The sequence below is a fragment of the Limulus polyphemus genome, unplaced genomic scaffold (assembly GCF_000517525.1).
Source record: "Limulus polyphemus unplaced genomic scaffold, Limulus_polyphemus-2.1.2 Scaffold2613, whole genome shotgun sequence".
Taxonomy (NCBI): Eukaryota; Metazoa; Arthropoda; class Merostomata; order Xiphosura; family Limulidae; genus Limulus; species Limulus polyphemus.
In genome coordinates this window covers 17,183-39,968 of record NW_013668223.1, presented here as the reverse complement: position 1 = coordinate 39,968, position 22,786 = coordinate 17,183, and the positions used below count along the sequence as shown (strand labels likewise).

The following is a 22,786-nucleotide window of genomic DNA, read 5'->3' as shown; positions in this document are numbered from 1 at the left end:
TTCACTATGTACAGTTTTCTTAGTAAATTCATAATTGCTAATGCTTAATTTTTGTTAATATTTCTATGAAATTGTTCAGATTTTGCTTTTCTTCATAACTTATTTAATGATTTCCAAAACTTTATTGCACTCAGTTGAAAATAACCGTTGATATAGCTTTTGATCCCATTAAGACTGCTTGAAATTACTGACCCTTTTATGTGTCTTAATATGAATTATTAATCCAGAAAAAAGAAGTTTTGAGAAATATAAGGTTAATATACTAAGTTAGGCCTCGACAAATATTTTCAGATCTAGTAGATAGCTCTAACACTCAGGAGCTAGGTGTGCCCAACCTAACTTCACTACTGTTTGTACTGGGAAATGGGGGCTATACTAGTGCCTCCATTATTTGCTATCCTCAATTATCCACATTTTGTTCTTTTCCCCACATTGCAATTCTACAAAATAATTTACATGTTTTGGAGAAATTGTCACTCAGATATTAATTTTGGTTGCAAAAGTTCAGGTGTTGCATGATATCCAGAGTTTTTGCATGCAGGACCTGGCAGGTGTTCAAATCATAAGTCAGTCAGTTGAAGCATAGCCTTACCTCTTTTATTTTTTAACTTTTAAGACAGGAATATAAAATATTCATAGCTTGGTTAACTTTATTTGATTATTGATTACAATCATAGTATACACATTAAAGCTTCGTAAAAGATTACACTCAACTCCAGTTGTCTTCCCCTATTCTATGCTACATGCCAAGTGTCCTTTAACCACAGATGCATGTTCAGATTGTGTTGGAGTGTTGCCCAGTTATGCACTGTCCTCTTCCCTACAGATTATTGGTATCTTAAGTCTATTTTAATACTTCCAAGCATAGATTTGTGCTAATTTTGACTTATTTTTCATAGGTGTTGATAGGGTGCTAAAATCTAGGAGCTATTTATGCCTATGTTAGGGATTAAATTTAACTAAAATGGGAATGGGCAATCAAAAGAGGAAGTATTATATGAGAAAAAGCAGAATTGGACTCGTGTAACTCACGCAATTCGAAACAATCGAGTGTGACCAACTGACACTTGGCTTTTATGATGATTGTGATGACTTTTATAATTTTTCATGATAATGTGATTAAATGACAGTAAAAAGATCATAATTTAAAACAAGGAACTTAAATATATTGAAAACTTTTACTGAGATTAAACAATGGACTAACTAGTGAGATACACTAGTGCCTCAATTATCCACTGTTTCTGTTATCCGCAAGTTTTTGCTTTCCCTGGACTAGCGTTTATAATCGAGGAGCCAGTGTATATTTATTTACTTTCACAGCTTAGAGTGCATGCTAACAATCAAAAGATATCAACAACCACTTGACAGTATTGCCTGAACTAATTTGCCTTTGGTTCCATATGAGTCCATAAATACGCACTGATTCAGTTGAGAGAAAGAAGAAGAAAAAAAAACACAAAATTATTAAGATGTTGTGTAACTGCAGCGCTTCATTCCTAAAAAAACATGAAGTGTTCAATCCACCATTAAAATCCTAGAAACAATGTTTGATTTAGAACTCAAAGAATGTGAAAATAGTTCCAGACATACAAGAGTCCAGAACTGTTCTATATTCGAGTTCTATTTAGCACATGAATAAAATGAGAGAAAATACTCGGCACCGTGATGAAATTTTTAGTCGCCATGGGGATTTTTCAAGGCTTGTACTAAGTATTGTCCAATGAAAGTTGTGTATTTTAATTCCAATTAAGTTCTAAGAATGTAACCCTACCCATCCCTTTATTGTTACCTTATCTATTAACCAAGAAATAAATATCAATCTATCGTATCTAAAATCAAACTGTAGTTAGGTTGATGAATTATCAATAAGTGTTCAGTTACATAAACTGTTGTTCAGCTCTAACCTGGCTTTTGGTATGCTATTGGTAAGCAATCAACTATCCTTAGTTGTTATTCATATCGAACCTAGCTCCTGGTGAGCTATAAGTGAGTTATTAACTATTACTAGTTGCTATTTGGTTCAGACCTAGCTCTTGGTGAATTATGAATAAGCAACCAGCTGTTCTTTACTGTTGTTTGTTCCATGTTGTAAGAACTTTTTTTGAGTATCTAAAGTGAACATCAGTGTTATAAACAACTATAGCCTGACTAGCTGTATTACACGTGTACTTAGATCTTAACAAAAAATTACCTTTTATACATGATGAAAGATACCTATTGGTAGAATACATATGTACATATTCAGAATATTCAGTATTTTATAATCATTCATTCAGTGTTTGGAACATCCAAATAAATTGAGTTATATATATTCCTTTAGAATGAATGCTTACTATTTAATGTTGTATACCACTACTGTATTTCCTCAATGAAAAGGAACTAAAAACTCTGCCTCGTAATATACAAGAAGTAAAAATAATTAATTACTATAAATACAATAACTTGTTGAATAAATCTAATGAAATACCAAGATACTAATATATGAAGCTCACTATTAAAGTAATACTTTACGTCATCGGTTAGCTATTGATATAAAAAATATTTCCCTGAAAATAGACGCAAAAAATCATTTTCTTTGATAATTGCAAAATCACAGTATATTGTATGTAAACTGCATTTAGTAAACTAAAAACATTTTTCATCCTACTCAATTATTATATATTAAGTATAAATTTAAAGCTACCTAATGGTGACCTTAAAGTTTCTTATATTATTAGTATTCTTAAGATTCCACAAGTCTTTGTATAACTGATTTTCTTTACTATTAACTCTTTTACTTATTGTTAAATAAATTCCTATAAAACATATATTAGTGTTAAAAAGAAAACTATGAACTTCTCACCATTCATTTCTCTCATAGCTTTGATGAAATCTTGAGGATCTTTGAAACTAACAAAACCAAATCCTTTGGTCTTATTCGTACGTTTGTCTCTAACAACCTTAGCCTTGATGAAAGAAGAATATTTACCAAAAGCTCGAGTCAACACCTCATCAGTAACATCATTTCCCAGATCTCCACAAAATATTCGAAAGTCATCTGTTGAAGTGATAAAACAAAGATATCTGAAAATCGTAACAAAATGTCTTGAGGAAAATGCTAGTTACAAACTGGTGTATTCTAATACTACCATGAGAGATGTCTTAATATTTTGCAATGTGGTAAAAACATGTATTACTAAGGGGAAAAAAACAACAACATTTGTTTCTCAGTAATTAGCTTCAAAGGAATTTAGGCATAAAATGGTCTTAAATATATAACAGCAAAATACATGAAAATTGTTTGAGAAAATTCTGCAAAAATATTTTGCTAATCATGTAAAAATGCTTATGTAAATTTTATGCTTTCTTATCATTTATTAATAAAGATTTCCAAAATCTATACAGATAAAATGTTTAGAAATTATACCTTCAAATTAAATATTATTTGCAGGTTTCATAATAGTTTATCTTTCAATTCAACTTTACAAAACTGACAATCTTACATATTCTATCTTTTACCATGCTGAGCACCAGTTATGTAAAATTTTGTTTCTTCCAGAAGTTAAACATTATACAATGTACAAAGTTATATGACAAAATTTTAATTATATAGTAATTTAATTAAAATTTCTAGCATTGTTGGTGATCTGTAAGCAATAGGCTAATTTTCTAGTTTTCTTAGCTGATTAAATGAAAAACATCCATTATTGTAAGCCCAAAGTAATTTTTTCGGTTAAGAAAGCATAAATGTGTATAAACTTATCCATGTTTCTTCATTTTTCTTTATCATAATGTAAGTTTTTAACAATAAAATTTCTTCAAAATAAAAACTTTTTTATACACATGAGTAAGTTATTCAATATATGACTGTTCATTTTGTTACCCCAGGCTCCTACTTACTTCTGTTCATATCTTTTAGTTCATGAAAGAACTCACTAACAATTGGTTATCTTCTATTTATATGTGCAATGGATCTACCTGCTAGCTATTTGAGTTCTTCATTCACACATAATTGAATATGGAGGGAAGAGAGGAGTTGGTTTATCAGATGTATTAATTTGAATAATAAATATCTAAATAACAAAAATAATAATGGATTTCTATATATAATTAAGATATGAGCAATATTGCCTTCTACTAGTGAGAGTAAAGCATTTAAAAGTAATATGTGCTAAAACCTTTAAAAAAAGGCTGAAATTCAAAGGGTGTAGCCAGATGCAAATCACAAACTATCCAAGGGTCTATGACAGAAATTTCTAATTCAGCATCACAAAAAGCTTGACAGGAAACCTTAAAAACTCATTACAGATAGTACACTTCCTAAATCAGAAAGAGGTAGAGCAGAGTTACTAGTGGAATTTAATTACTTAATCACTGGGCTTATTAAATACATTCATTTAATCAATTATTCAACTTAAAGTTGGTCTTCCTATTTTTCAGGTTATTTTGGGTTTTTAAAAGATATTTTCAAACTACCTTTCATTTAATATACAAGACATCTTCAAGTACAATAACTTAGGATTAAGTTACTTTTTATTCCTAAAGTATTTTACATGAAAATGTACCAAAAATACAACATAACCTGTAAAAAGCTGAAAATATGATTAGATTAAAAGTGTTCCATGGTTTACTCTACAAATTTCCATAAGATTATTCTACTTAAATGAATAAATACTTGTTGATGAAAATAAATATTACTTTGTGACATTGATTATAAACTGGAAAAATATTAAACATAACAATGCCTAGTGGGATTACTAGTAGTTACAGGTTAAAAAAAGTTACATATGCTTATACATTTAATGATATACACTCTCCTACTATAGAAACTGTTATTATTATTTTTAAACAATGCATGAATTTTTGTCTTTGAGCCTTGTTTCAGTGTTAGTTCTACAGTGATAAAATACAGATTAGATACATAATAGGAACTTATGAGAAAAGAATAGCATGTGGTGACAAAATAACGTTAATATTTTCTGCAATATAATCCTCAATTTTCAAAACAAACTTTCCATAGGCAACAAATTTTAATATGTTTATCATATCTGCAAATTAAAATAAATCTCAATTTTCCACACTTTCTGTAACTAACATGTTATTTCTGGGCATCACACCATCTGTACAACTAAGTGTGGGTTTGATAAATATGTTTTTAAAACATTAAAGTTGAACTCTTCAACAAAGTAGATCAGGAATTATGTGCACTTGCAAAAAAGTACTTGACTGTTTGCAAGAATTTTAAAAAGAACACGAGAACACACACTGGTCAAAACATGAGAAATCATGGGTAAGATAGACCTATTAAAAAACCTTCATGTTAAGCTGTTTCTCTGGATTAGAAAGCTCATTTCTTAGAAATGGCATGAAGTGACAGACACATTATGAAACATAATGAGCTAAATGCTACTATTCTTATTAGCACTATGTAGATTGTTGCATGTTTCAACTTGTTAAACAATTGAATAGCAATTTTATAGATCCATACTTTGAAAACTTTTATTCAAAAAAAGATATTGGTATAATTCCCATTAATAAACTGACATGATTTCAAATTAGTTATGATCAATGGTAAGTTCTATGATTGGATTCATTACAGAACTTGCTCACATGATTAAATTGGGTAAAAACATCACCTATTGATAAATATATGGTTACATTCTCTGGACTTTTTAGAAGAAAATGTGTAAAACATTTCAACCTGAGGCCTTTTTTACCAGGATCTGTTGACTTACCGCAAAAACAATTTTTTTTTACTAGACCTTATGAAGGTTATATTGCAGTCATAGCTAATTAAATTTTTATTGATAATCAATCATGGAGTATGTTTTTATACTATAATGCATCATACTGAACATAACCAAGGGAAAAACTAATAAGACTGTTTTTTTATCCAACAGTCTATGTACTGCTAATGAGATTTACTTAAACTTTTCTGTACAAATACTGAATAGAATGTGAATGAAAGTTTCACTGGAATGGCTATGAATGGTCTGAAAAAAGTGTAGTGGCAAACAAACAATGTTGTGAAAAAAAAGGGATCTAAATCTAAGAAGCAGCAGCATAACAGCACTGTATCAAAGTGCCAATTAAAATAGTACATAAAGATTTTGTGTGCTGTTCTGGGTCCACTGTCACAGTTTAAAATACGTACACCACAATAGTGATAAAGTGTTTAAGTAAGTGATTAGATGCATATGCTGTTACTATGGGATGAAAGTGGATTACTGTATATATAAAATACCCAAAAAACTTATTCTCACCAAACAATAAACTTGAATCAATGCTCTTAATATTTTGCAAGTTAAAAAAAAAAGCCTTCTTCATACAAAATCTTGAAATGATACAACCAAACAATGTTAAACTAACTACAGCCTAGTTTGTGGATGAGAAAAACATTTGGTTTGCACATAAAAATCTCTCTCATGTTTGATCAGTAGTAAAACTAATTCAATCAGACATGCACATTCTTTATGTAATAAACACAAATAACAATAATGCTAAGTTCAATCATGATAATCAATAGTTATCCACAAACAAGATTAGGATAATATCAATAAAGTTTGCATTTTTGTTTACCTGAAAATGTATTTCTGATAGATACTTACCTCCACACACAGAATAGCTAACCTCCTCATGCAGCTGCCTACAAGATTTGCATGCCACTAGCCTTTAGGTAATTCCCACTTAAATTAATATGTTTTAAACACGAACTGTGCTAGTGCATGATGACGTCATCATGCAACAAAACCCTCTACCAATAGGAGGGCAACACAACCTTCTGCTCAATAACTCCTCCTATGCCCGTGCCAATTTCATTCTTTGATTAGGCAAGACAAAAAAAAAAAAGTGCACTGTAAGTGGGGAAGACAGGTGGGGGGGAATGTGTGCAGAGTCATCTTTCAGAAATACATTTTTGGGTAAGGAAAATGTAACTTCCGAAATGATAACTCACCTCCAAGCATAGAATACACTGACAAAGTGGAAAGGTGACAAGAATGTAACAAGAAGAATGTCATATGATCAGAGAGTCCAGCTCAACAGGCAATGGACTGGACAAATACCACACACGAAGATGGAGGGATGATATCCTGTGATATCAAAGTAATAGAGAGGGGAAAATGGGTAGAAGAAGAGAGATCTGGATGCTAAGTAAAGAAGCAGAGGAAATCAAGGCTGAACTGGTCAAAAAGACACCAATAATAGAACCCAACAAAGAATGTCTCATTACCACGATGATGACCCAAGAGTGGAGACAAATAGGAGGATAGCTATATAGATAAAGATGAGACTAGGCCTGGCTGTGACCATTAGCAGCCAGAGTCAAAGTATGAGAAAGAGGAAACAAGAAGTGAGGAAGCCTGGAGTGGAAAAGTGTGGCAAAGGTGGTGTCTAACCAAGAGTAAACCCAATAAAAGATCTGGAAGGTGTAAAAAAACAATCCATTGGTAGAATGCAGACTGGCCAAGAAAGGTGGTCCACCATCAAGTTCTTAGCTCCCAGCAAATGACAAGTAACAAGACAAACCTGATGTGAATAGCCACAGAAGATGAGGTCCATTTCCAGACAGCAAAGGGTCCTGGAATGGGTGCCTCCAGTATGGTTAGTATAAGAAACGAACATGGAATTTTTGGAGTATATCATAATTAACTAATCAACCAATAGGGGCAGGAATGGGAACATGGCCAACAAACAGCATGAAGTTTGAGCATGATGTGGAGGGAATGCTTAACTTGTGTCCCAGCACCAGAAGCCACGTCCTCATCCAGAAATGCATCTCAATTAGAGAGTGAAGCATTAGTGAAGAGATAGATACAGTCTGGCAGTAGGTAAGGGAATGTTGGAACTACTATGCGCATAGTCCAGTCACCATGACAATCCCTCAAGGGGAGGGAGGGAAGGTTCACAAAAGAGGGGAATGGAACTTGAGGTCCACTAAAGGAAGTATGTGTTCACATGCTCCAAAAGAATACAGCTAAAGCCCCAAAGACAAAAGAACCTCTCATACAGGAAGAAAATGAGCAGTGTAAATCCTGATATGCCATAACTCATAGGTGAAGAGGGGAGGACTAAACTTGGCTGAGACAAGAAATTAAGAAAATGCCTAGAAGTACCAACTACTGAGTGGGCATGAGAAAGGGATTAGTTCTCATGACAAGCCACCTCAACCTTGTAGTCTCCTGTAAAAGAAGAGAAGTTTGAGAAGAGAATACCATCCAATATCAAAAGAAAGGAATACCAGCCCCAAGCCATGAATATGGTGAGCAAAGGCCCTCACAATACAAATAATAGAAAATTGGCCAATGCCATTTCGAAGGGAAAAGGATGGAATGGGAAGATGTGAATCTGATGGATGGAATGTAGAAACCATATGAAGGACAGGTCAATAAGAATGTGTAGGAAAGTGTTTGAAAAATTGACAATGGTCAATTGCAAATTGTGTGAAAAAGACCATAGATGGGGGTTGGAGGGAAGAGGAGTGAAGTTAAGTGAGGAGAAAAACCATGGTGGAGAAATGAAAAACAACTGTCAGCAGAAAATGTGACCAACAATGGGAGAAGAGTAAGAGACCCCAAATGGTTGGATGTGACATGAAAGTCACTAACAAGAACAGCAATGAACTAGACCTTTGATAGAGGGAGGACAAGAAAAAAGGAAGGACTGGAAAGGTTATGGGTAGACTAATCCAGACAAGGAACAGAGTAAGAGCAAGGTCGAGAAAGAAGAAAAATCTGGGAAAATAATGGGGACTGAAGTTGTACAGTTGTCCAGAGAGAAACAATCACCAAAGATATCTGGGCGAAGAAAGGGAGCCCAATAAAGACCAGGTACACAAAAAGGAGGAGGTATATAGTAAAGAAAAATGTAACCTGACCTAATGAGTCCTAACATCAAAGGAATAAAGTAAGGAAAGACAGAGCAGGACAAGTGGAACAGGCTAAGCTGATAAAGAGAAGAGAATAGACTTCGTCATAAAACCCCTCTGATACATGATGGAATGCTTCAGACAAAAAGTGGAGGTAAGAGAGGGAATACAGGACAGTAGTAGCAAAAGAACGAAGACCCGAAAATGGAGAACCAGAGATTGTAATAGAAGGGAAGGGGCTTTATCCCCAACCAGGTCAATTATATATAAAAGACTGAGAATCAAGAAAGAAAAGAAAGAATGCCTAAAAGTCAAGACCAAAAGTGTCACAAACATTAGGAAGACAAGGCATTTGGGCATAAGAGAGGAGCTGTCAGAGAAAAAAAAAAAGGAGAAGAATGAAGTAGTCATGAGTGCAAGTGCATAAGGGGAGTAACTCAAGGTTAGTAGCAAACAAATCACAGAGGCAGACATGCAAAGAAAATAGCCTATTCTGCGTATGGAGGTGAGTTATTGTCTCAGAATCCCAAGTTCCAGCATGAAAAAATGGTATGGTTATACAGCCACAAAACAGATAGATAAAATGTATCCTACAGTTGAGTCAATACTGAAAATTCCCAGACACAAACAGTGAAAAAAATCAAGGTTTTTGTTTAGTTTTTTCACAAATAAGTGCACTTAACCAAATGTTGTTTGTTAGAAGTGTAAATACCATGATCAGAAAATACATTTTGGTTATTGGAAGTCACCAAACCAGATGAATGTCTTGCAAACAATGAATCATGAAATGAAAAACTTCAGCCTAAAAATTAAAAAAAGGACCAAAGCTTGTAATTTAAATTAGACTTTATGAGTGTGTGTTCCAAAAAATAGTGTATAAAAATTCATGACTATATATGATGACAATAATCTATATATATCCTATTAACTCAAATGGAAGCAATAGTAGTTAAATGAAGAATTAAAACTGATGAAGACAGACAATATTTGACAACTAGATGGTTAAGATAACAACATAACACTAGTTCAATTGAAACTATCATATTTCAAAAATCTCATGACATTAATAAAACAAGTTGGATCACTAATGAAATGATACACAGCAGTATGAAAAATAAAAAGTTGATGTTTGTCAAAAGAAAAGTTATTGTTGAAAGTATGCTAGTAAGTTTTTCATATTAAAAATTAGATGTTACAAAACTTATCCAATAACAACTTTGAAACAAATAAGAGCATTATTGTGGTTTAGTTATCTCAGTGGCAAAAAAGAAAAAAAAAAAAGAATGAAACTGATTTTTAGTGAAACTTTCATGGATGCTGTGTAAGTGCAACAAGATGACATTATAGACACTGTTATTTTAAATACCTGTATCTAACTGCTCAGGAGACTTTTTTTTTTTCCTGTGATGATAAAATGATTTTGTAAAATGTAAACACACATCGGCAAAAGGAAAATTAATATTTTTTTATTCTAACATCTCTTAAAATGATCAAAAACATTAAAGAGATTACAAATAACTATTATTTCTCAACGACAATCCAAAATCAATTAAACAGAATTACTTGAGAAAAGAATTAACCCTGATAATGGAAAAGGGAAGCACAAGTAATAATGAATAAAAAAAACACACACAGTGATTTCTGAAGATAAACATACTTAATAATGCAATAGCTATGCAAGATTTGAGAAAAAAAACAAAAACATAATGAGATTAATTAGTGGTTGATGTATGATACATGAATTGCAAACCAAAGCAAATTCTAAATAAAAAAAAATGTTGCATTACTTTCTTATTTCACAGCCACATTCTTAAATTAACACTAATTAACACTTTTAACTGATAAAGAAAACACGATAGAAATATAAACTTACCCGAATCCCATTCTAACAAGGAATTATCTTCCCATATTTGATTTCCTGCATTTCTAATTATTCGCTTTTTCTTTTCTTTTTTCTTTGGTGGTGCCGATTCTTCAGATTGTTGTTGTGAAGGGATCTGGCTGTTAATACTTGCAGGTCCCATTTTTGATACTGCAGTGGTTTCATTTGACATGGTCGTTATAACCTGACCACCTAAGTTAGGTATTCCAAGAGTAGAATGAAAAGTATGGTCTACAGAACCTGTGTCTGTTCCTCCATCTTCTTCACCTAATCTCTCCTCTTCAGCAACAGATTTCATGGGTGGTGCTGCATATACTGTAGGAGTGGCTGCAATCACAGATGTATTAGTAATGCTTGTAACTGAGGTTGTGACTGTATCTAATTCCTGGTACATCTGAGAACACATGGACCCAGGATATGTCTGTGTAATAGGGCCCATTCCTGGAGCACAATAAACAGGACCCATCATGCCCATTGAACCCATCATTGACATAGATACAGGACCAATTGGACCCATAGGGCCATGATGCATTGGCATTCCTGGTGGCATAGAACCCATCATTCCTGGTGGACCTGGGTGGAAATTTCCTGGTGGAACTCCAAAGCCTGGTCTCATGGGTGGACGCATATGGGGAGGAGGATGTAGCTGAAGAGTTGGTCTTTGTTGAAGTTGGTGAGGAATAAACTGCATATGTGATGACATGGGTGGAGGTGGTGGTGGTGGAGGACGGGTAGCTGAAATGATTAAACAGTTAAACACATCAAGAGTTGTCATAATTTAATAAAACTCATACAAAACAAACCAAAGCAGCCTCATGCCCTCACAGCCTTTTGATAAATACATAGTCTGTTCTTAGGAAAGATAAAGTGCATCAGTTCCTAAGTAGTTCAGGCAGCAATATTTTCAGAGACTAAATTACATAACACATACCAAAGCAAGTTGACATACACAAAATTAATTAGAAAAGCATCTAACTCTTTGTTGGAAAAACTGGTTGTATCTTATTCATCATAATTTAAAGAAGCTGTAATCACAAAGGAATGTGCTTTAAGAACAGTCATAGTAAAGCAAAATGATATTTCATTATTTTATTTTGTTATCTTTGTGTAAGAACATTCTGGTAAGAATAATTTCACATTTGTTCCATTGCAGATGCAATTTTAACAGCTAGTTTCTGAATTGAAAATTCAATAAAATATTTTCTATTTCTTCGCAAGTAGCAATCAGTTGTTGAAATCACTTGACATAATTCTAGTCTACCATTATTCATAATTTGTGCTCTAAAAACACTGATTTTATGCTTTCATGTTTACACTTAAGATAACCTGATATCCACTGCCTTACTCTAATTGTGTGTGTTTTGTGTGGTATATTTAGAGATCATCCAATCCTGTCTACTAGTGAAAATGAATTTAGTCAATTGAGACAAAGGCTGACAACTGTTGCACCATACAAGCTAATACTTGTTTAGTGTCCAGCATTTGTCAGCCACACACTTCTTGGTGGTAGGCATATTTCCTTTCAATTGACACTGTTGACGGTCTTTCAAAAACATATCTTTGAACAACTGATCACAGAAATAGTCTTTAATAATGATGCTCCTTCTAGGTAGCCACATACTATCAGGTCCCTCTAACACAGTGATTCTCAACCAGGGGTAAATTTACCCCTTGGGGGTAAAAAATTACATGACAGGGGGATAAATAACTGATGTACCTGATGATTGAATAATAATTCAATTAAATTTCATTTTGTAAAATGTGTGTGTGTGTGTGTGTGTGCTATTTTTGTGCAAAACCTGAATAATATTTTTTTTTCTGACCTTCTTGTTTTTCTGTCCCTTTGTGATGGCTATGAATTTTTTGTATGGAAGTAAGGGGGGTAAATGGAGAAATACATCAAGCCGAGGGGGTTAATGATGGAGGAAAAGTTGAGAATCCCTGCTCTAACAGTTAATATCCTTGCTCATATCTTTGTGTTGAAGATTAACCATACCATGACTGACCATATCCCTACACCTACAGGTCTCAAGAAATCATCAGCCAAATAAATAGGGTGTTCTATATATAAAGTAGGAAGTAAGTGTAAATAAATATTTTTTTATGCAATATATTTATACGAAACCACACAGGTGAAAAGTTACCCAAATGCCAAAACACAATATAATACTGAGCTGCAAAAGTTTTTTTTTTATGTTAATAAACAATCTATGATTGTTGAATTCTTTATGTATGGTTCTCTTAGTTTTTTTTTAAGTTGATAAACATTATGATTGTTGAATTGTTTATGTATGGTTCTTTTAGTTTTTTTTTATGTTGATAAACAATCTATGTTTGTTGAATTGTTTATGTATGATTCTTTTAGCTTTTCAATGTAATGAAGTTACAAATAAAAACTGTATATAGGAAAGTGCTATAACAGTAACGAAAGGTTTTCATTTTAGCATCCAAAGTCCAACTATTCATAGCAATTTACTTCAGGAATAATGATACTAAGGTGATCTACATTATACACCAATACCTATTTCAAAATTTAAAATGATTCCCTGTTTTAACTCTTTCTCATTTTTTGGGTTCACATTTTTTTTATTTAGTGTTTCAAATGTCATAAATTCTTCAAGGTAGATCATACCATTTCCAACTGATTTGGAGCATTCATTTGTAAAAACATTACCATCATAAATTTGGCTGCCAGCACATTTCGCAAAAATTACAATCTTTTAGGAAGATTTCTTTCTGTCCTTATTGGGGAAGTATGTTACTTAAGAGCAAAATCATCCAGGAATGAGTAGAATTAAAATAATATGATGACTATAAAATTAAGATAATGATATAAAACTATTCAAGTTTATTAAATTCAAATTAAATTAATAAAAACTTGTAATCTGTTGATGAGTCTATGCTAATGAATTATAAAACGAAGCACATTATGTTCAAATAATTCCATTTACCTAATAACAAACTTAGCATTATTTCAAAATATTCTTTAATAGTTCTTGATTGACCTACAGTGTTCTGATACAACTCGCAAACACTGAGAACAGATATGCATTATCAAGTACTATATCAAAATGCACTGAACTTCAATATAGCAAAGCGAACTATCATACATCCTTACATTAAATACTAAAGACTAAATATAAATGCAAGATAGTACCCAAGGTCTCAGAATATACTAACAAAAGATTTCAATATATGCTTATTAACAATAATGCTCACCTACCCTTCCTACCCACTAATAGCTGGTGTTAGAGACTGCGGATTGAGTCAGTCTTGAAAAAGTGATAACATTATCTGAATGAGGTGCTTATATATACAGTACCAGGATAGAGGGTGCACTGATGTAGGTGGAGGGTGTCACGAGACAAATATTGCCATGGGCAATTAAGAGGGGAATAAAAGACTGGAGCAAGCGAGAAAAAATCAGACCAACACTTAGACGGGCAAAGGAAGAAACTCTGGTAATCGAGTAATAGCTACAGTGTGAGAGAGGTATATTTTGGAATCAATTTTAAAAAGTTGTATATTCCTTTCTCAAAATCAAAATATTTCAGATAAAGATAACACTTCAAATGTTAACTAAAGTGAAAAATAATAAGTTCAAAAATTCCTTAATTTTTTTAAATGAAAAAAAAACAAAAACATAATTGAAAACTGCATTGCTGAGAAAAATAATGAGCTTTTGTACATTGAACAGATAATCTTATTTTCACAGATATCACATTTCCTCATAAAAAAAAGTATATATTTTCATCAAAAGTGTTCAGGAAATATATTGACTTACCAGGGACAAATGGTGCAGTTATTTTGGTTGGTGTTCTCTCAACATTACTAGGTTTTGAATGTGAAGTTGTAGGTGTTGGATGAGATGGAGGAGGAGATGAATCAGCAGGAAAAGCAATTTCTTGCTCAAACCTGAAACAAAGAAAAATTAAAATCAGAAGTCTGATTTGAATCATAATACTGTTCTCTGTGCCCTTACCATTCCTCTCTTTGGCCCTTTAGTCTCTTGTTCTTTGTACCATCTTTCTCTTAAGTTTTGCCTGTGGCCATAGGAGATATGATGTATATACCACTGCTGCTTCCCATATTTTTTCTTCTTCCATTTCTCAATATTATTATCATTCTATTCTGAATTGTTTTCTCTGTCTCATCCACATAGTTTATTGTTCTTTGGCCAGCTTTGCTCCTTTTCACAGTTCATGCTCCCATCTATTTACTGTTTGGATGTCCTCATCCCCACAAGATATTTCTCCTATTACTCTCAAGGGATGGCTACAGCACCTCATCCATTTAGCCTATGCTTCTTTGGATGTAGATTCACATCGATTCTTTCAAGTCTCCTTACCAAATCTGACACCTTACTCTCTTTCTGGTTGTTCAATTCCCGTCATCTATTGGAGGAATTAATTCAAATTGGTATGTGGTCTACCCCACGTACTTTCCTTACCCATTTTCTTCATCTTTTTCTAGATATCAATTTCACCCTGTTACCATTCTATCCCTTATCAGCTCTGAATGGGTAAGTTCTCTTTTTTATATATCTTGCCTTTACAATGGTCTGTTTCTACAACTCTGGATCCTGCTCAGTGGCAAGTGGTGCCTATCCTGGTATACATAACTTTAACTGTACACCTTATGAGATTGGGTGTTCCACAAGGCTGCTATAGGGTTCCTTATGGTATCTTGCTTCATAAATAAAGCCTATACCAAACCGTACCAACTCATTGACTATCATGAGTAAAGCAGTGTCAGGATCGCTACCCATCCCTTTGGTCCTAGTTGAATAAACCTGAACTAGCCTACTTTTCAAAATAGAGTCTTATGCAATCCTCTGAACTCTTCACCATGTTCTCTCCCCCCCACCCATCTTCTAGTAAAGTATGGAAGTCCTTGCCACTTACCAGTTCCTAACCACTGAGGTGGAGGACCACTGAGGCTTCCATTCAGCCAAGAGTAGGGTAGTGGCATTCTGTTGCCATAGATGGTGAGTACTCTCCTCCTACCATGGGCCTGGTTTTGGACTGGATGAATCCACCACATGGAGTTCACCCTTCTATCTGGCTTTTGTCCCATCCTACCGCTGACTGGATGTTGGTTCTTGGGTAGTCTGTCTGATACTAGATTAGCAAAGGACCAGCCAACGTAAGTCTTCCCACATCTGGGTGGTAGGGACCCTTCTCCTCCCGCAGATTGGATAAAAAATTCCTGCCGCTGCCTGGTTTTGTACTGGTGTTGACCCACCACATTTGTATTCCACCTCATCAAGGTGACATATGGAAACAGAAGGAAACCCAGACGAAACAAGGAGGAATACCTACTATAGGTGTAGTTTTATCAACTCACCCAGTGAAGTCTTTGAGTAAGGAAAGAAAATGGCTGAGGACAGGGGATCCCAAGCAAGGAACCAGAGAACGTGCAGTCCATTATAGACATTGCAAATGAGCACGACACAAGGGGATACAGGATTCCATGAAAGCCCAAGATGCTAAAAGAGAGAGAACCTCCCACACAATGGGGGAAAAAGAAGATATGACATGGGAATGCAATTGTTCCATGTCCCTCATAAGGCTAGGCCCTGCAGACAGACAAACAAAAACACCCAAATGACTGAGAAATTAAATGGGTGCGAGATGTGACTCCTCCAAGATGAACTAACCAACCCAAATGCCCTGCACAACATGTAACAAAATATCAAACCTACTTAAGCAATGAACACTTATCCCCTATTTCAACTCAGTGGTTAGCAATAAATCTAAAATGGCTTTACCCCTGATTGGCTCTGTGAACATTGGTTATAGAAATCTATCCTAAATCACTAAAGATAATTTCTCTCCCTCACTACAATTCCATGAAATCTTGAAATCTGATTCAATGTCTAAAATTAAAGGTTTCCATAATTATTGAAATGGTTTTCTTACTAGTAGCAGTAACAACTGTTATTTCATTATACAATTTCTCATTGACCTCTTCTGTATATGTTGGCCTATAAAATCTACCAATTATTAACTTTTTATTTCTAAATTCTACTTCTAATTCTACACTAAAACTAAAAGTTATTTGTCTTTAAGTTTAATACAAAAAGGCTGCAGTTCATCTTTATATATAGCCACTCACCCACACCTTTAAAAAAGTCTGTCATTATTATTTATCTGAAATTTCAAAGTAATCCCTATTAATAAAGTATTATTATTAATAATAATTATAACTTATGCAGTTAAATGAGTTATGGCTATAACCTACATCAGCGGTTCCCAACCTTTTCACCAACAAGGATCCCTGTTTTTGAAAGATTCCATCTACCCAACGAACTGTTTTTCTTACTAATAATTAACTTGTTTTCCCATTTTTCACTATCAAATAAAAGACATATATAACTGAGTGTGCAATTAAAAGAAAAGAAGAATTAAAACATTTACTTGTTTAATGAGATAGTAGTATCTTCGCGAACCCCTAGGGGCCCGGGGCCACAGGTTGGGAACTACTGGCCTACATCAACTTACTTGAGACTGAGTACTTCAGTCAACAGACAGTACATGTATGCAATGTTTCGTTGCATGTTATACAACATCTCTGTTAAGATGAAAATGCTGCTATTTACAATTATTGGTAAATATTACTTACACTTTATAAACAGAATTCAAAATACTTGTTTATTACCTGTTCATCTCCTCTTCCATCTCTTTTCGCCGTTCTTCCGTGAGAGACGCCATGATGAAAGTTGCTTGCAACGCCACTACAAAAACAAAAGGTTTATTTATTTAACTTGATAAAGATTTCGGTTTAAGTTCTCTGACTCTAAATGAAGCGTCTTAGCGTATAAACTACGAGCTACTTAATTAAAGATGCATTATTTACTTACCATTACCAAGATTTCAAACAAACATAGAGAACTAACGTTGGTACCAAATTTTATTTATATAAGCCACGAAACTTTTGCACAGGAAAATTGAATTATAATTCTTAATTTTATATAAATTATAATTTGTACTCTTATCATGCACGTAAACTGGAGTATATGTGCGGCTAGTGTGATCGCTCTCTTTAAATTGCACGAAATATGTTTAAACATATGTAAAATGTGTAAAACCAACATCAAATACCATCAAAATACACCATTTTCTGTGAAAATTACAACACTTTCCTTAGAGGGCATGTCCATTAGCCCTCCAGTATGGCTTCGCCACTCATTTTATTTTTTCTCCAAAAGTGGCACCTCCCTTTATATATTTCTGCCTACGCCCCTGCTTATGCTCAGAAAAACGTGGCTAAATTTGTTTTTGTGTTTAATGTCGTGTTTTTACAGTGATTTTAATTTATTGCATTAACTTCCCAACGCTGTGTGAGTTCCAGTTCTTCAGAAAACATAATCTACCTATGTTGGTAATCAAAAGGATTATCTAAGCGCAGCCTTCCATATTTTTTAGTTGATAGTCTAGAAAGAAGAATACTAGTTAACAATACACACTATCAGTTCTTGTCTGAACGAATAGTGGGATTTAACCATCACTCTTACAGGGCGCCTACGTCTTAAAAGTCAAGAACGAGTTTTTGCGACAACGTGACATGAACAATACAGCTTCAGTTAACGCTCTTTGTGTTTAAGAACAGAACTAAATAATAAACTATCTATGTTGTGCCAAATGTGTATATTGAACCTTCATTTTTAGTGCTATAAGCCTTCAAATTTATCGCTGAGCCGCCGAGGGGCCGGTTAACGTTGAGGTGATTTAGTTTTGCGAGCTGCTAACTATCACGACAAAAATTTAACTCTCAGTTATTGAAAATCAAGTTCAATTACCTTGGAATAACTTATCATTATTAGTTATTAAACTAATTAGCCCTGCTGAAGAACAAAGCTGGTCGGGCATGGGAGTCTGCAAAAATGTTTCCATGGGCGGGAAAAGTAGTGTGAAATTGTGAATTGAATAAAAATTCATACATATGCTGAATGAATAAAGAAATAATTATGTTTCTCATTTTCCAGGAGGAGCAAATGCCCCCTCTTGCCCCTCCCCTGCGGACGCCTATGTTGTCAGGGTTATTTTTATTACATGAACAATGTAAATCCTTATAAGTTTGTTATGTTTATTATTATTAAACTCAAAGCTACACAATAGACTATCCGGTTTTTAGTGTTATAAGCCTTCAGGAATACCACTCAGCCACTGGGGCAATTTGTTATAAAAAATATTTTCTATATTTATAAAAATAAAAATAATTGAATATACGCTTAGGAAATTATAGAAAAGTAGTGAAATATTACAAGATAAATGAAGCCATTTTATTTGTACTGTAGAAATTGTTATATCAAAGAAATAACGCATTTCAAATAGTTGAAATAAATGAAAAATCATCAATGTAAAATACTTCAGCATTGACATATACAGGCATGTATATATAGGCATGGGTTGGCTCTGTGATAGATCTCTAGATTTCAGAGCTGGTAAGCCGGGATCGAGTTCAAGCTATACCACAAAATATTTCCGCACTTTAAGCAGTGGAAGCATTATAAGGGTAACAGTCAAACCCTTAGCCTGAATGGATGGTGTTAAAATGCTGCTGGGAGGGGCTCCCTTCCACAGGTAGGCAGTTCAAAATTAGAGATAGCAGGAGAAGGCCTTAGTAGCTTTACCATAAATACAAATTGACATATTTATATATATATATTCCTTTTTAAAATAATTTAATTTGACACTCGTTTGTTTATTATTAAGCATAAAGTTATACAATGGGCTATCAGTGCTTTGCCGACTATGGGTATCGAAACAACGCTTTTAATGCTATAAGCCTTCAGACTTACCACTGATCTACTGGGGGACATTTCGTAATACAATCCGAACTTACTTGTTTTAGATCCCTAACAACTGTTAACATATCAACCCAACATAATTTAAAATTTTAAAATTATCAGTGGCATAGAAAGCAAACTACTTTACATGTTAACAATTTGAGAGAAAATAATTCTGCTCTTGGATGAAGTTTTAGTTGAGACTTCAAGACATATTTACTAACACCTCTAGGGCCTGGGGTGTTATAATATGACGGCCAGTCCCACTCTTTGTTAGTAAAGAATAGCCCAAAAGTTGGCGGTGGATAGTGTTGACTAGCTGCTTTCCCTCTAGTCTATCATTTTAAAATTAGGGACGGCTAGCGCACATAGCTGTCGAGTAATTTTGGGCGAAATTCAACAAAGAAACTAATATCTCTAGAATCCAAGTTCTATAACAACCGGAAAATCAAAACAAATTGTCATGAGTAGCATATTCAAAACCCAAAATAATATGTAATGTCAAATTAACACTGGCGGATCCAAGAGGGTCATGGCCCTCCCCAAAATAAAATGTCATGATTATTTTAGCCCACAAACAAACGGTTTGTAAGTTTGATTTCTTGCAATATAAAGTATATTTTCGAACCCCATTCTCGAAAATTAGCACTGAAAGCATAAGAGATGATTTTCGAGTCATTTTTAGGCGCATTTCTCTATTCCAGATGACACAAAAGCGAGCCCAGGGACCCTACGCCGTAAATGCTCGCTCTCGCGTTGGCGCTTCATCTCCAAAACTTTGCCCCTCCTCCCTCCCCAAACACTAATTTTGTATCTGCCACTGCAAATCACATAGGCAAAAAACAAATACTATATTCATGGTGCTCTTTCCACGTTCTTTCATGCGATATGTACAAATATACATCAACACTTTTGATTATTTTTCTTCACTAGATTTCTTTATTACTTTGTCTGGCTTAGTTTTACAGAGTGTTGAATATATTAGAAAGGTTTTGAACATGAAACCAGCACGTCAGATGCTAACCAGAGCGATTAAAGTCACAGTGGAATAGTATGTATCAGAACTACGTTTTGAGATTGTGTTTCGTAGACAGTGCAATGCCACTGGAAATTAATTGCTTTTAGGAAAGGTACACAGTGGCTCTTTCTGATGCAAAGTATTCTTACACTCAGATCATAAAGATGTGTTCAAAAAGGATATTTAGAATTTTCGAGAGGGGGATATACCTTGTTCTTAACTTCACTGGAAAACAGAGAAATATTAATCATTTTGGGGCAATAGAGATATCCAGAAAGATACTTGCAACAGATCATACCCCAAGTGTGGTGTCTTGTAGCAGGTGTGAATCCAAAAACATAAAGGTAAGTAGAAAAAGCCAGCTACATGTCCCAGGCAATAGTAAGCAAAATAATCAAGAAGGATTTCCACCGTCTAGAAAAGGAACACAGTCATATGTACATAAGTTGCTTCCATGACAATTTCATCTAGTTGTCATATATCTCAAACAAATGGAGAATGAAACAGGTGTTCCTGCTAATCCACACAATAATATAATAGTCAAATAATCAAAAACAATGTCTATGGATTTCTTTGTAAGCAGATTGTTTAAATGGATGTTGAAAAATCATCTTCATGCACTAGATGGGTTGTGGAAAGCATTTAGTAAGAGGTGGTGTGTTTTAGACATGGCATTTCTACAATGGAGCCTTTTACAATAGAAATGATGTTGAATCCCTTTCTCTCACCAACATACATCAGAAGATGATCATGATGGATAGTCTTTGGCTTATATCTCCTGTTCCTGTGGACTCTGTAAACCACATCATTGATTATTTTCAGTACAACATATTGCCTTTCTCAACACCTGTGTAACTTTGAAGTTTCTCCTTTCATTGCAGTGTGAATTGTACAGGCATACCATGTTACTTTAGCTCAATTAAATCCAGTATTATCCGCATTAAATTCATAGTGACTTTTCATTTTATCACAAGCTGATTTAAGTCTCTTTCCTGGGTAGTCATATATGACATCTTTATTCTTCAGATCCAAGAGAGCTCTTTGAACAATCAATCCCTCAGGATATGTTGGTGTATTTAGTTCCACTATGCCCCAATTACTAGATGTAGATTTATTCCTAATAACTCCTGGTATCAGTATTTCACTTTTTTTGTGATACAATGACTGCTCTCCCTGTTGTCACTGGAAGTTTAACCATTTATGTAAGAATTTCTGTGTAGTGCATAGAGATTTCCTGGTCATAGACTTTGGAGCTAGCCTAACCTTGCATTTACTATTTTTAGTTATACTTTATGAGGCATAGGTTAACTTATAATTTTCCCCTTGCTGGAGCCTTATGTCCACTTGCTATTCATATCACTCCTTTTTCATTCATCATATCTGGAGGTAGTTTCTCACCTTTCATTAGCAGATTGGGTTGAACTGTTGTAGCTGTAGAACCAGTGTTGATCAAAATACTGCAAGGCTTCCTGTCAATAAATTCATGGAAAGGTTTCTTTAAACAAGGAGCTTCTTATTTCATTTGGGGCAGATGGGGTATTCTCAGCTTAACTTTCCTCCATAAGTTCAACTAATTCCTGTTTCCTGATACCTAGTTAGCTCTTTGTTGTTCCTTTGATATGGTTGGGTTTAAAGACTCGTCCTTGAGGTATTGTCTCCTTGGTATCTTAAAAGCTGTTGATTCCTAACAGTCTTAGCTGAAATGACCAGGTTTCCCATCTCCATAACAATTTCTTTTTTCTGGTATCCTTTGGCAGAACGTTTTATTGCCTACAAGGTTTTGTCTGCAATATATCCTTTCAAGTTACACTTGAAGAACCTATTGTCTTGTGGTTTATTTTCTTTATTCTGTGCAACTAGTTATCTAACCAATACTTTTAGTTCTTCTATACCATCATCAGTGTGAGTTGATGTTTCAATATTACTTGATCTAATGATCCAGCAACTTTGAGATGATGTTTATCTGTGACTTTAATGGATTTTAGTTCCACTGCCAACTGCAGATCTTCCTTTAAGAATCTACATCTACTTTGCTTCATTTTATTTCTCATATTTTTTTCTGTTATGGCATCTATAAATTGATCATGTGCCAATGAACCCACCATTCCACGAGTGTCCATGCAAGCCTCTCCAAATCTTCTGCAAGTTCAGCTTAGATCTCTTCTTTCCTCCATACTTATTAAAGAACTTTGCTCTGGACACTTCGAACCTCTTTGATAAGGCAGCTACCAATGCTTTATAGTTGATATG

The 22,786-nt window shown here is 34.1% G+C and overlaps 2 protein-coding genes across 5 annotated transcripts in view; both read right to left on the bottom strand.

Annotated features, from left to right (window-relative positions):
- LOC106467430 (RNA-binding protein 42-like) overlaps nt 1–17,466 on the bottom strand; it is a 66,928-nt gene extending 49,462 nt beyond the window's left edge. For all 4 annotated transcript variants that reach the window (XM_022395617.1, XM_013927781.2, XM_022395615.1 and 1 more), the window contains exons 1-4: nt 17,388–17,466; nt 14,512–14,642; nt 10,719–11,462; nt 2,843–3,037 (exon numbers count right to left, since the gene is read on the bottom strand). In XM_022395617.1, the coding sequence (XP_022251325.1) occupies nt 2,843–3,037; nt 10,719–11,462; nt 14,512–14,642; nt 17,388–17,440 (1,123 nt within the window). In that variant the 5' untranslated portion in view covers nt 17,441–17,466. The remainder of the gene's footprint in view (nt 1–2,842; nt 3,038–10,718; nt 11,463–14,511; nt 14,643–17,387) is intronic.
- A 1,054-nt stretch (nt 17,467–18,520) lies between these two features.
- The window catches only part of LOC111087776 (cilia- and flagella-associated protein 44-like), a gene marked incomplete at its 5' end in the record, with an annotated part of 19,695 nt that continues 15,429 nt past the window's right edge, over nt 18,521–22,786 (bottom strand). Inside the window, 2 exons of the mRNA XM_022395612.1 lie at nt 18,521–18,581; nt 20,262–20,266. Coding sequence (XP_022251320.1) covers nt 18,521–18,581; nt 20,262–20,266 — 66 coding nt within the window. The remainder of the gene's footprint in view (nt 18,582–20,261; nt 20,267–22,786) is intronic.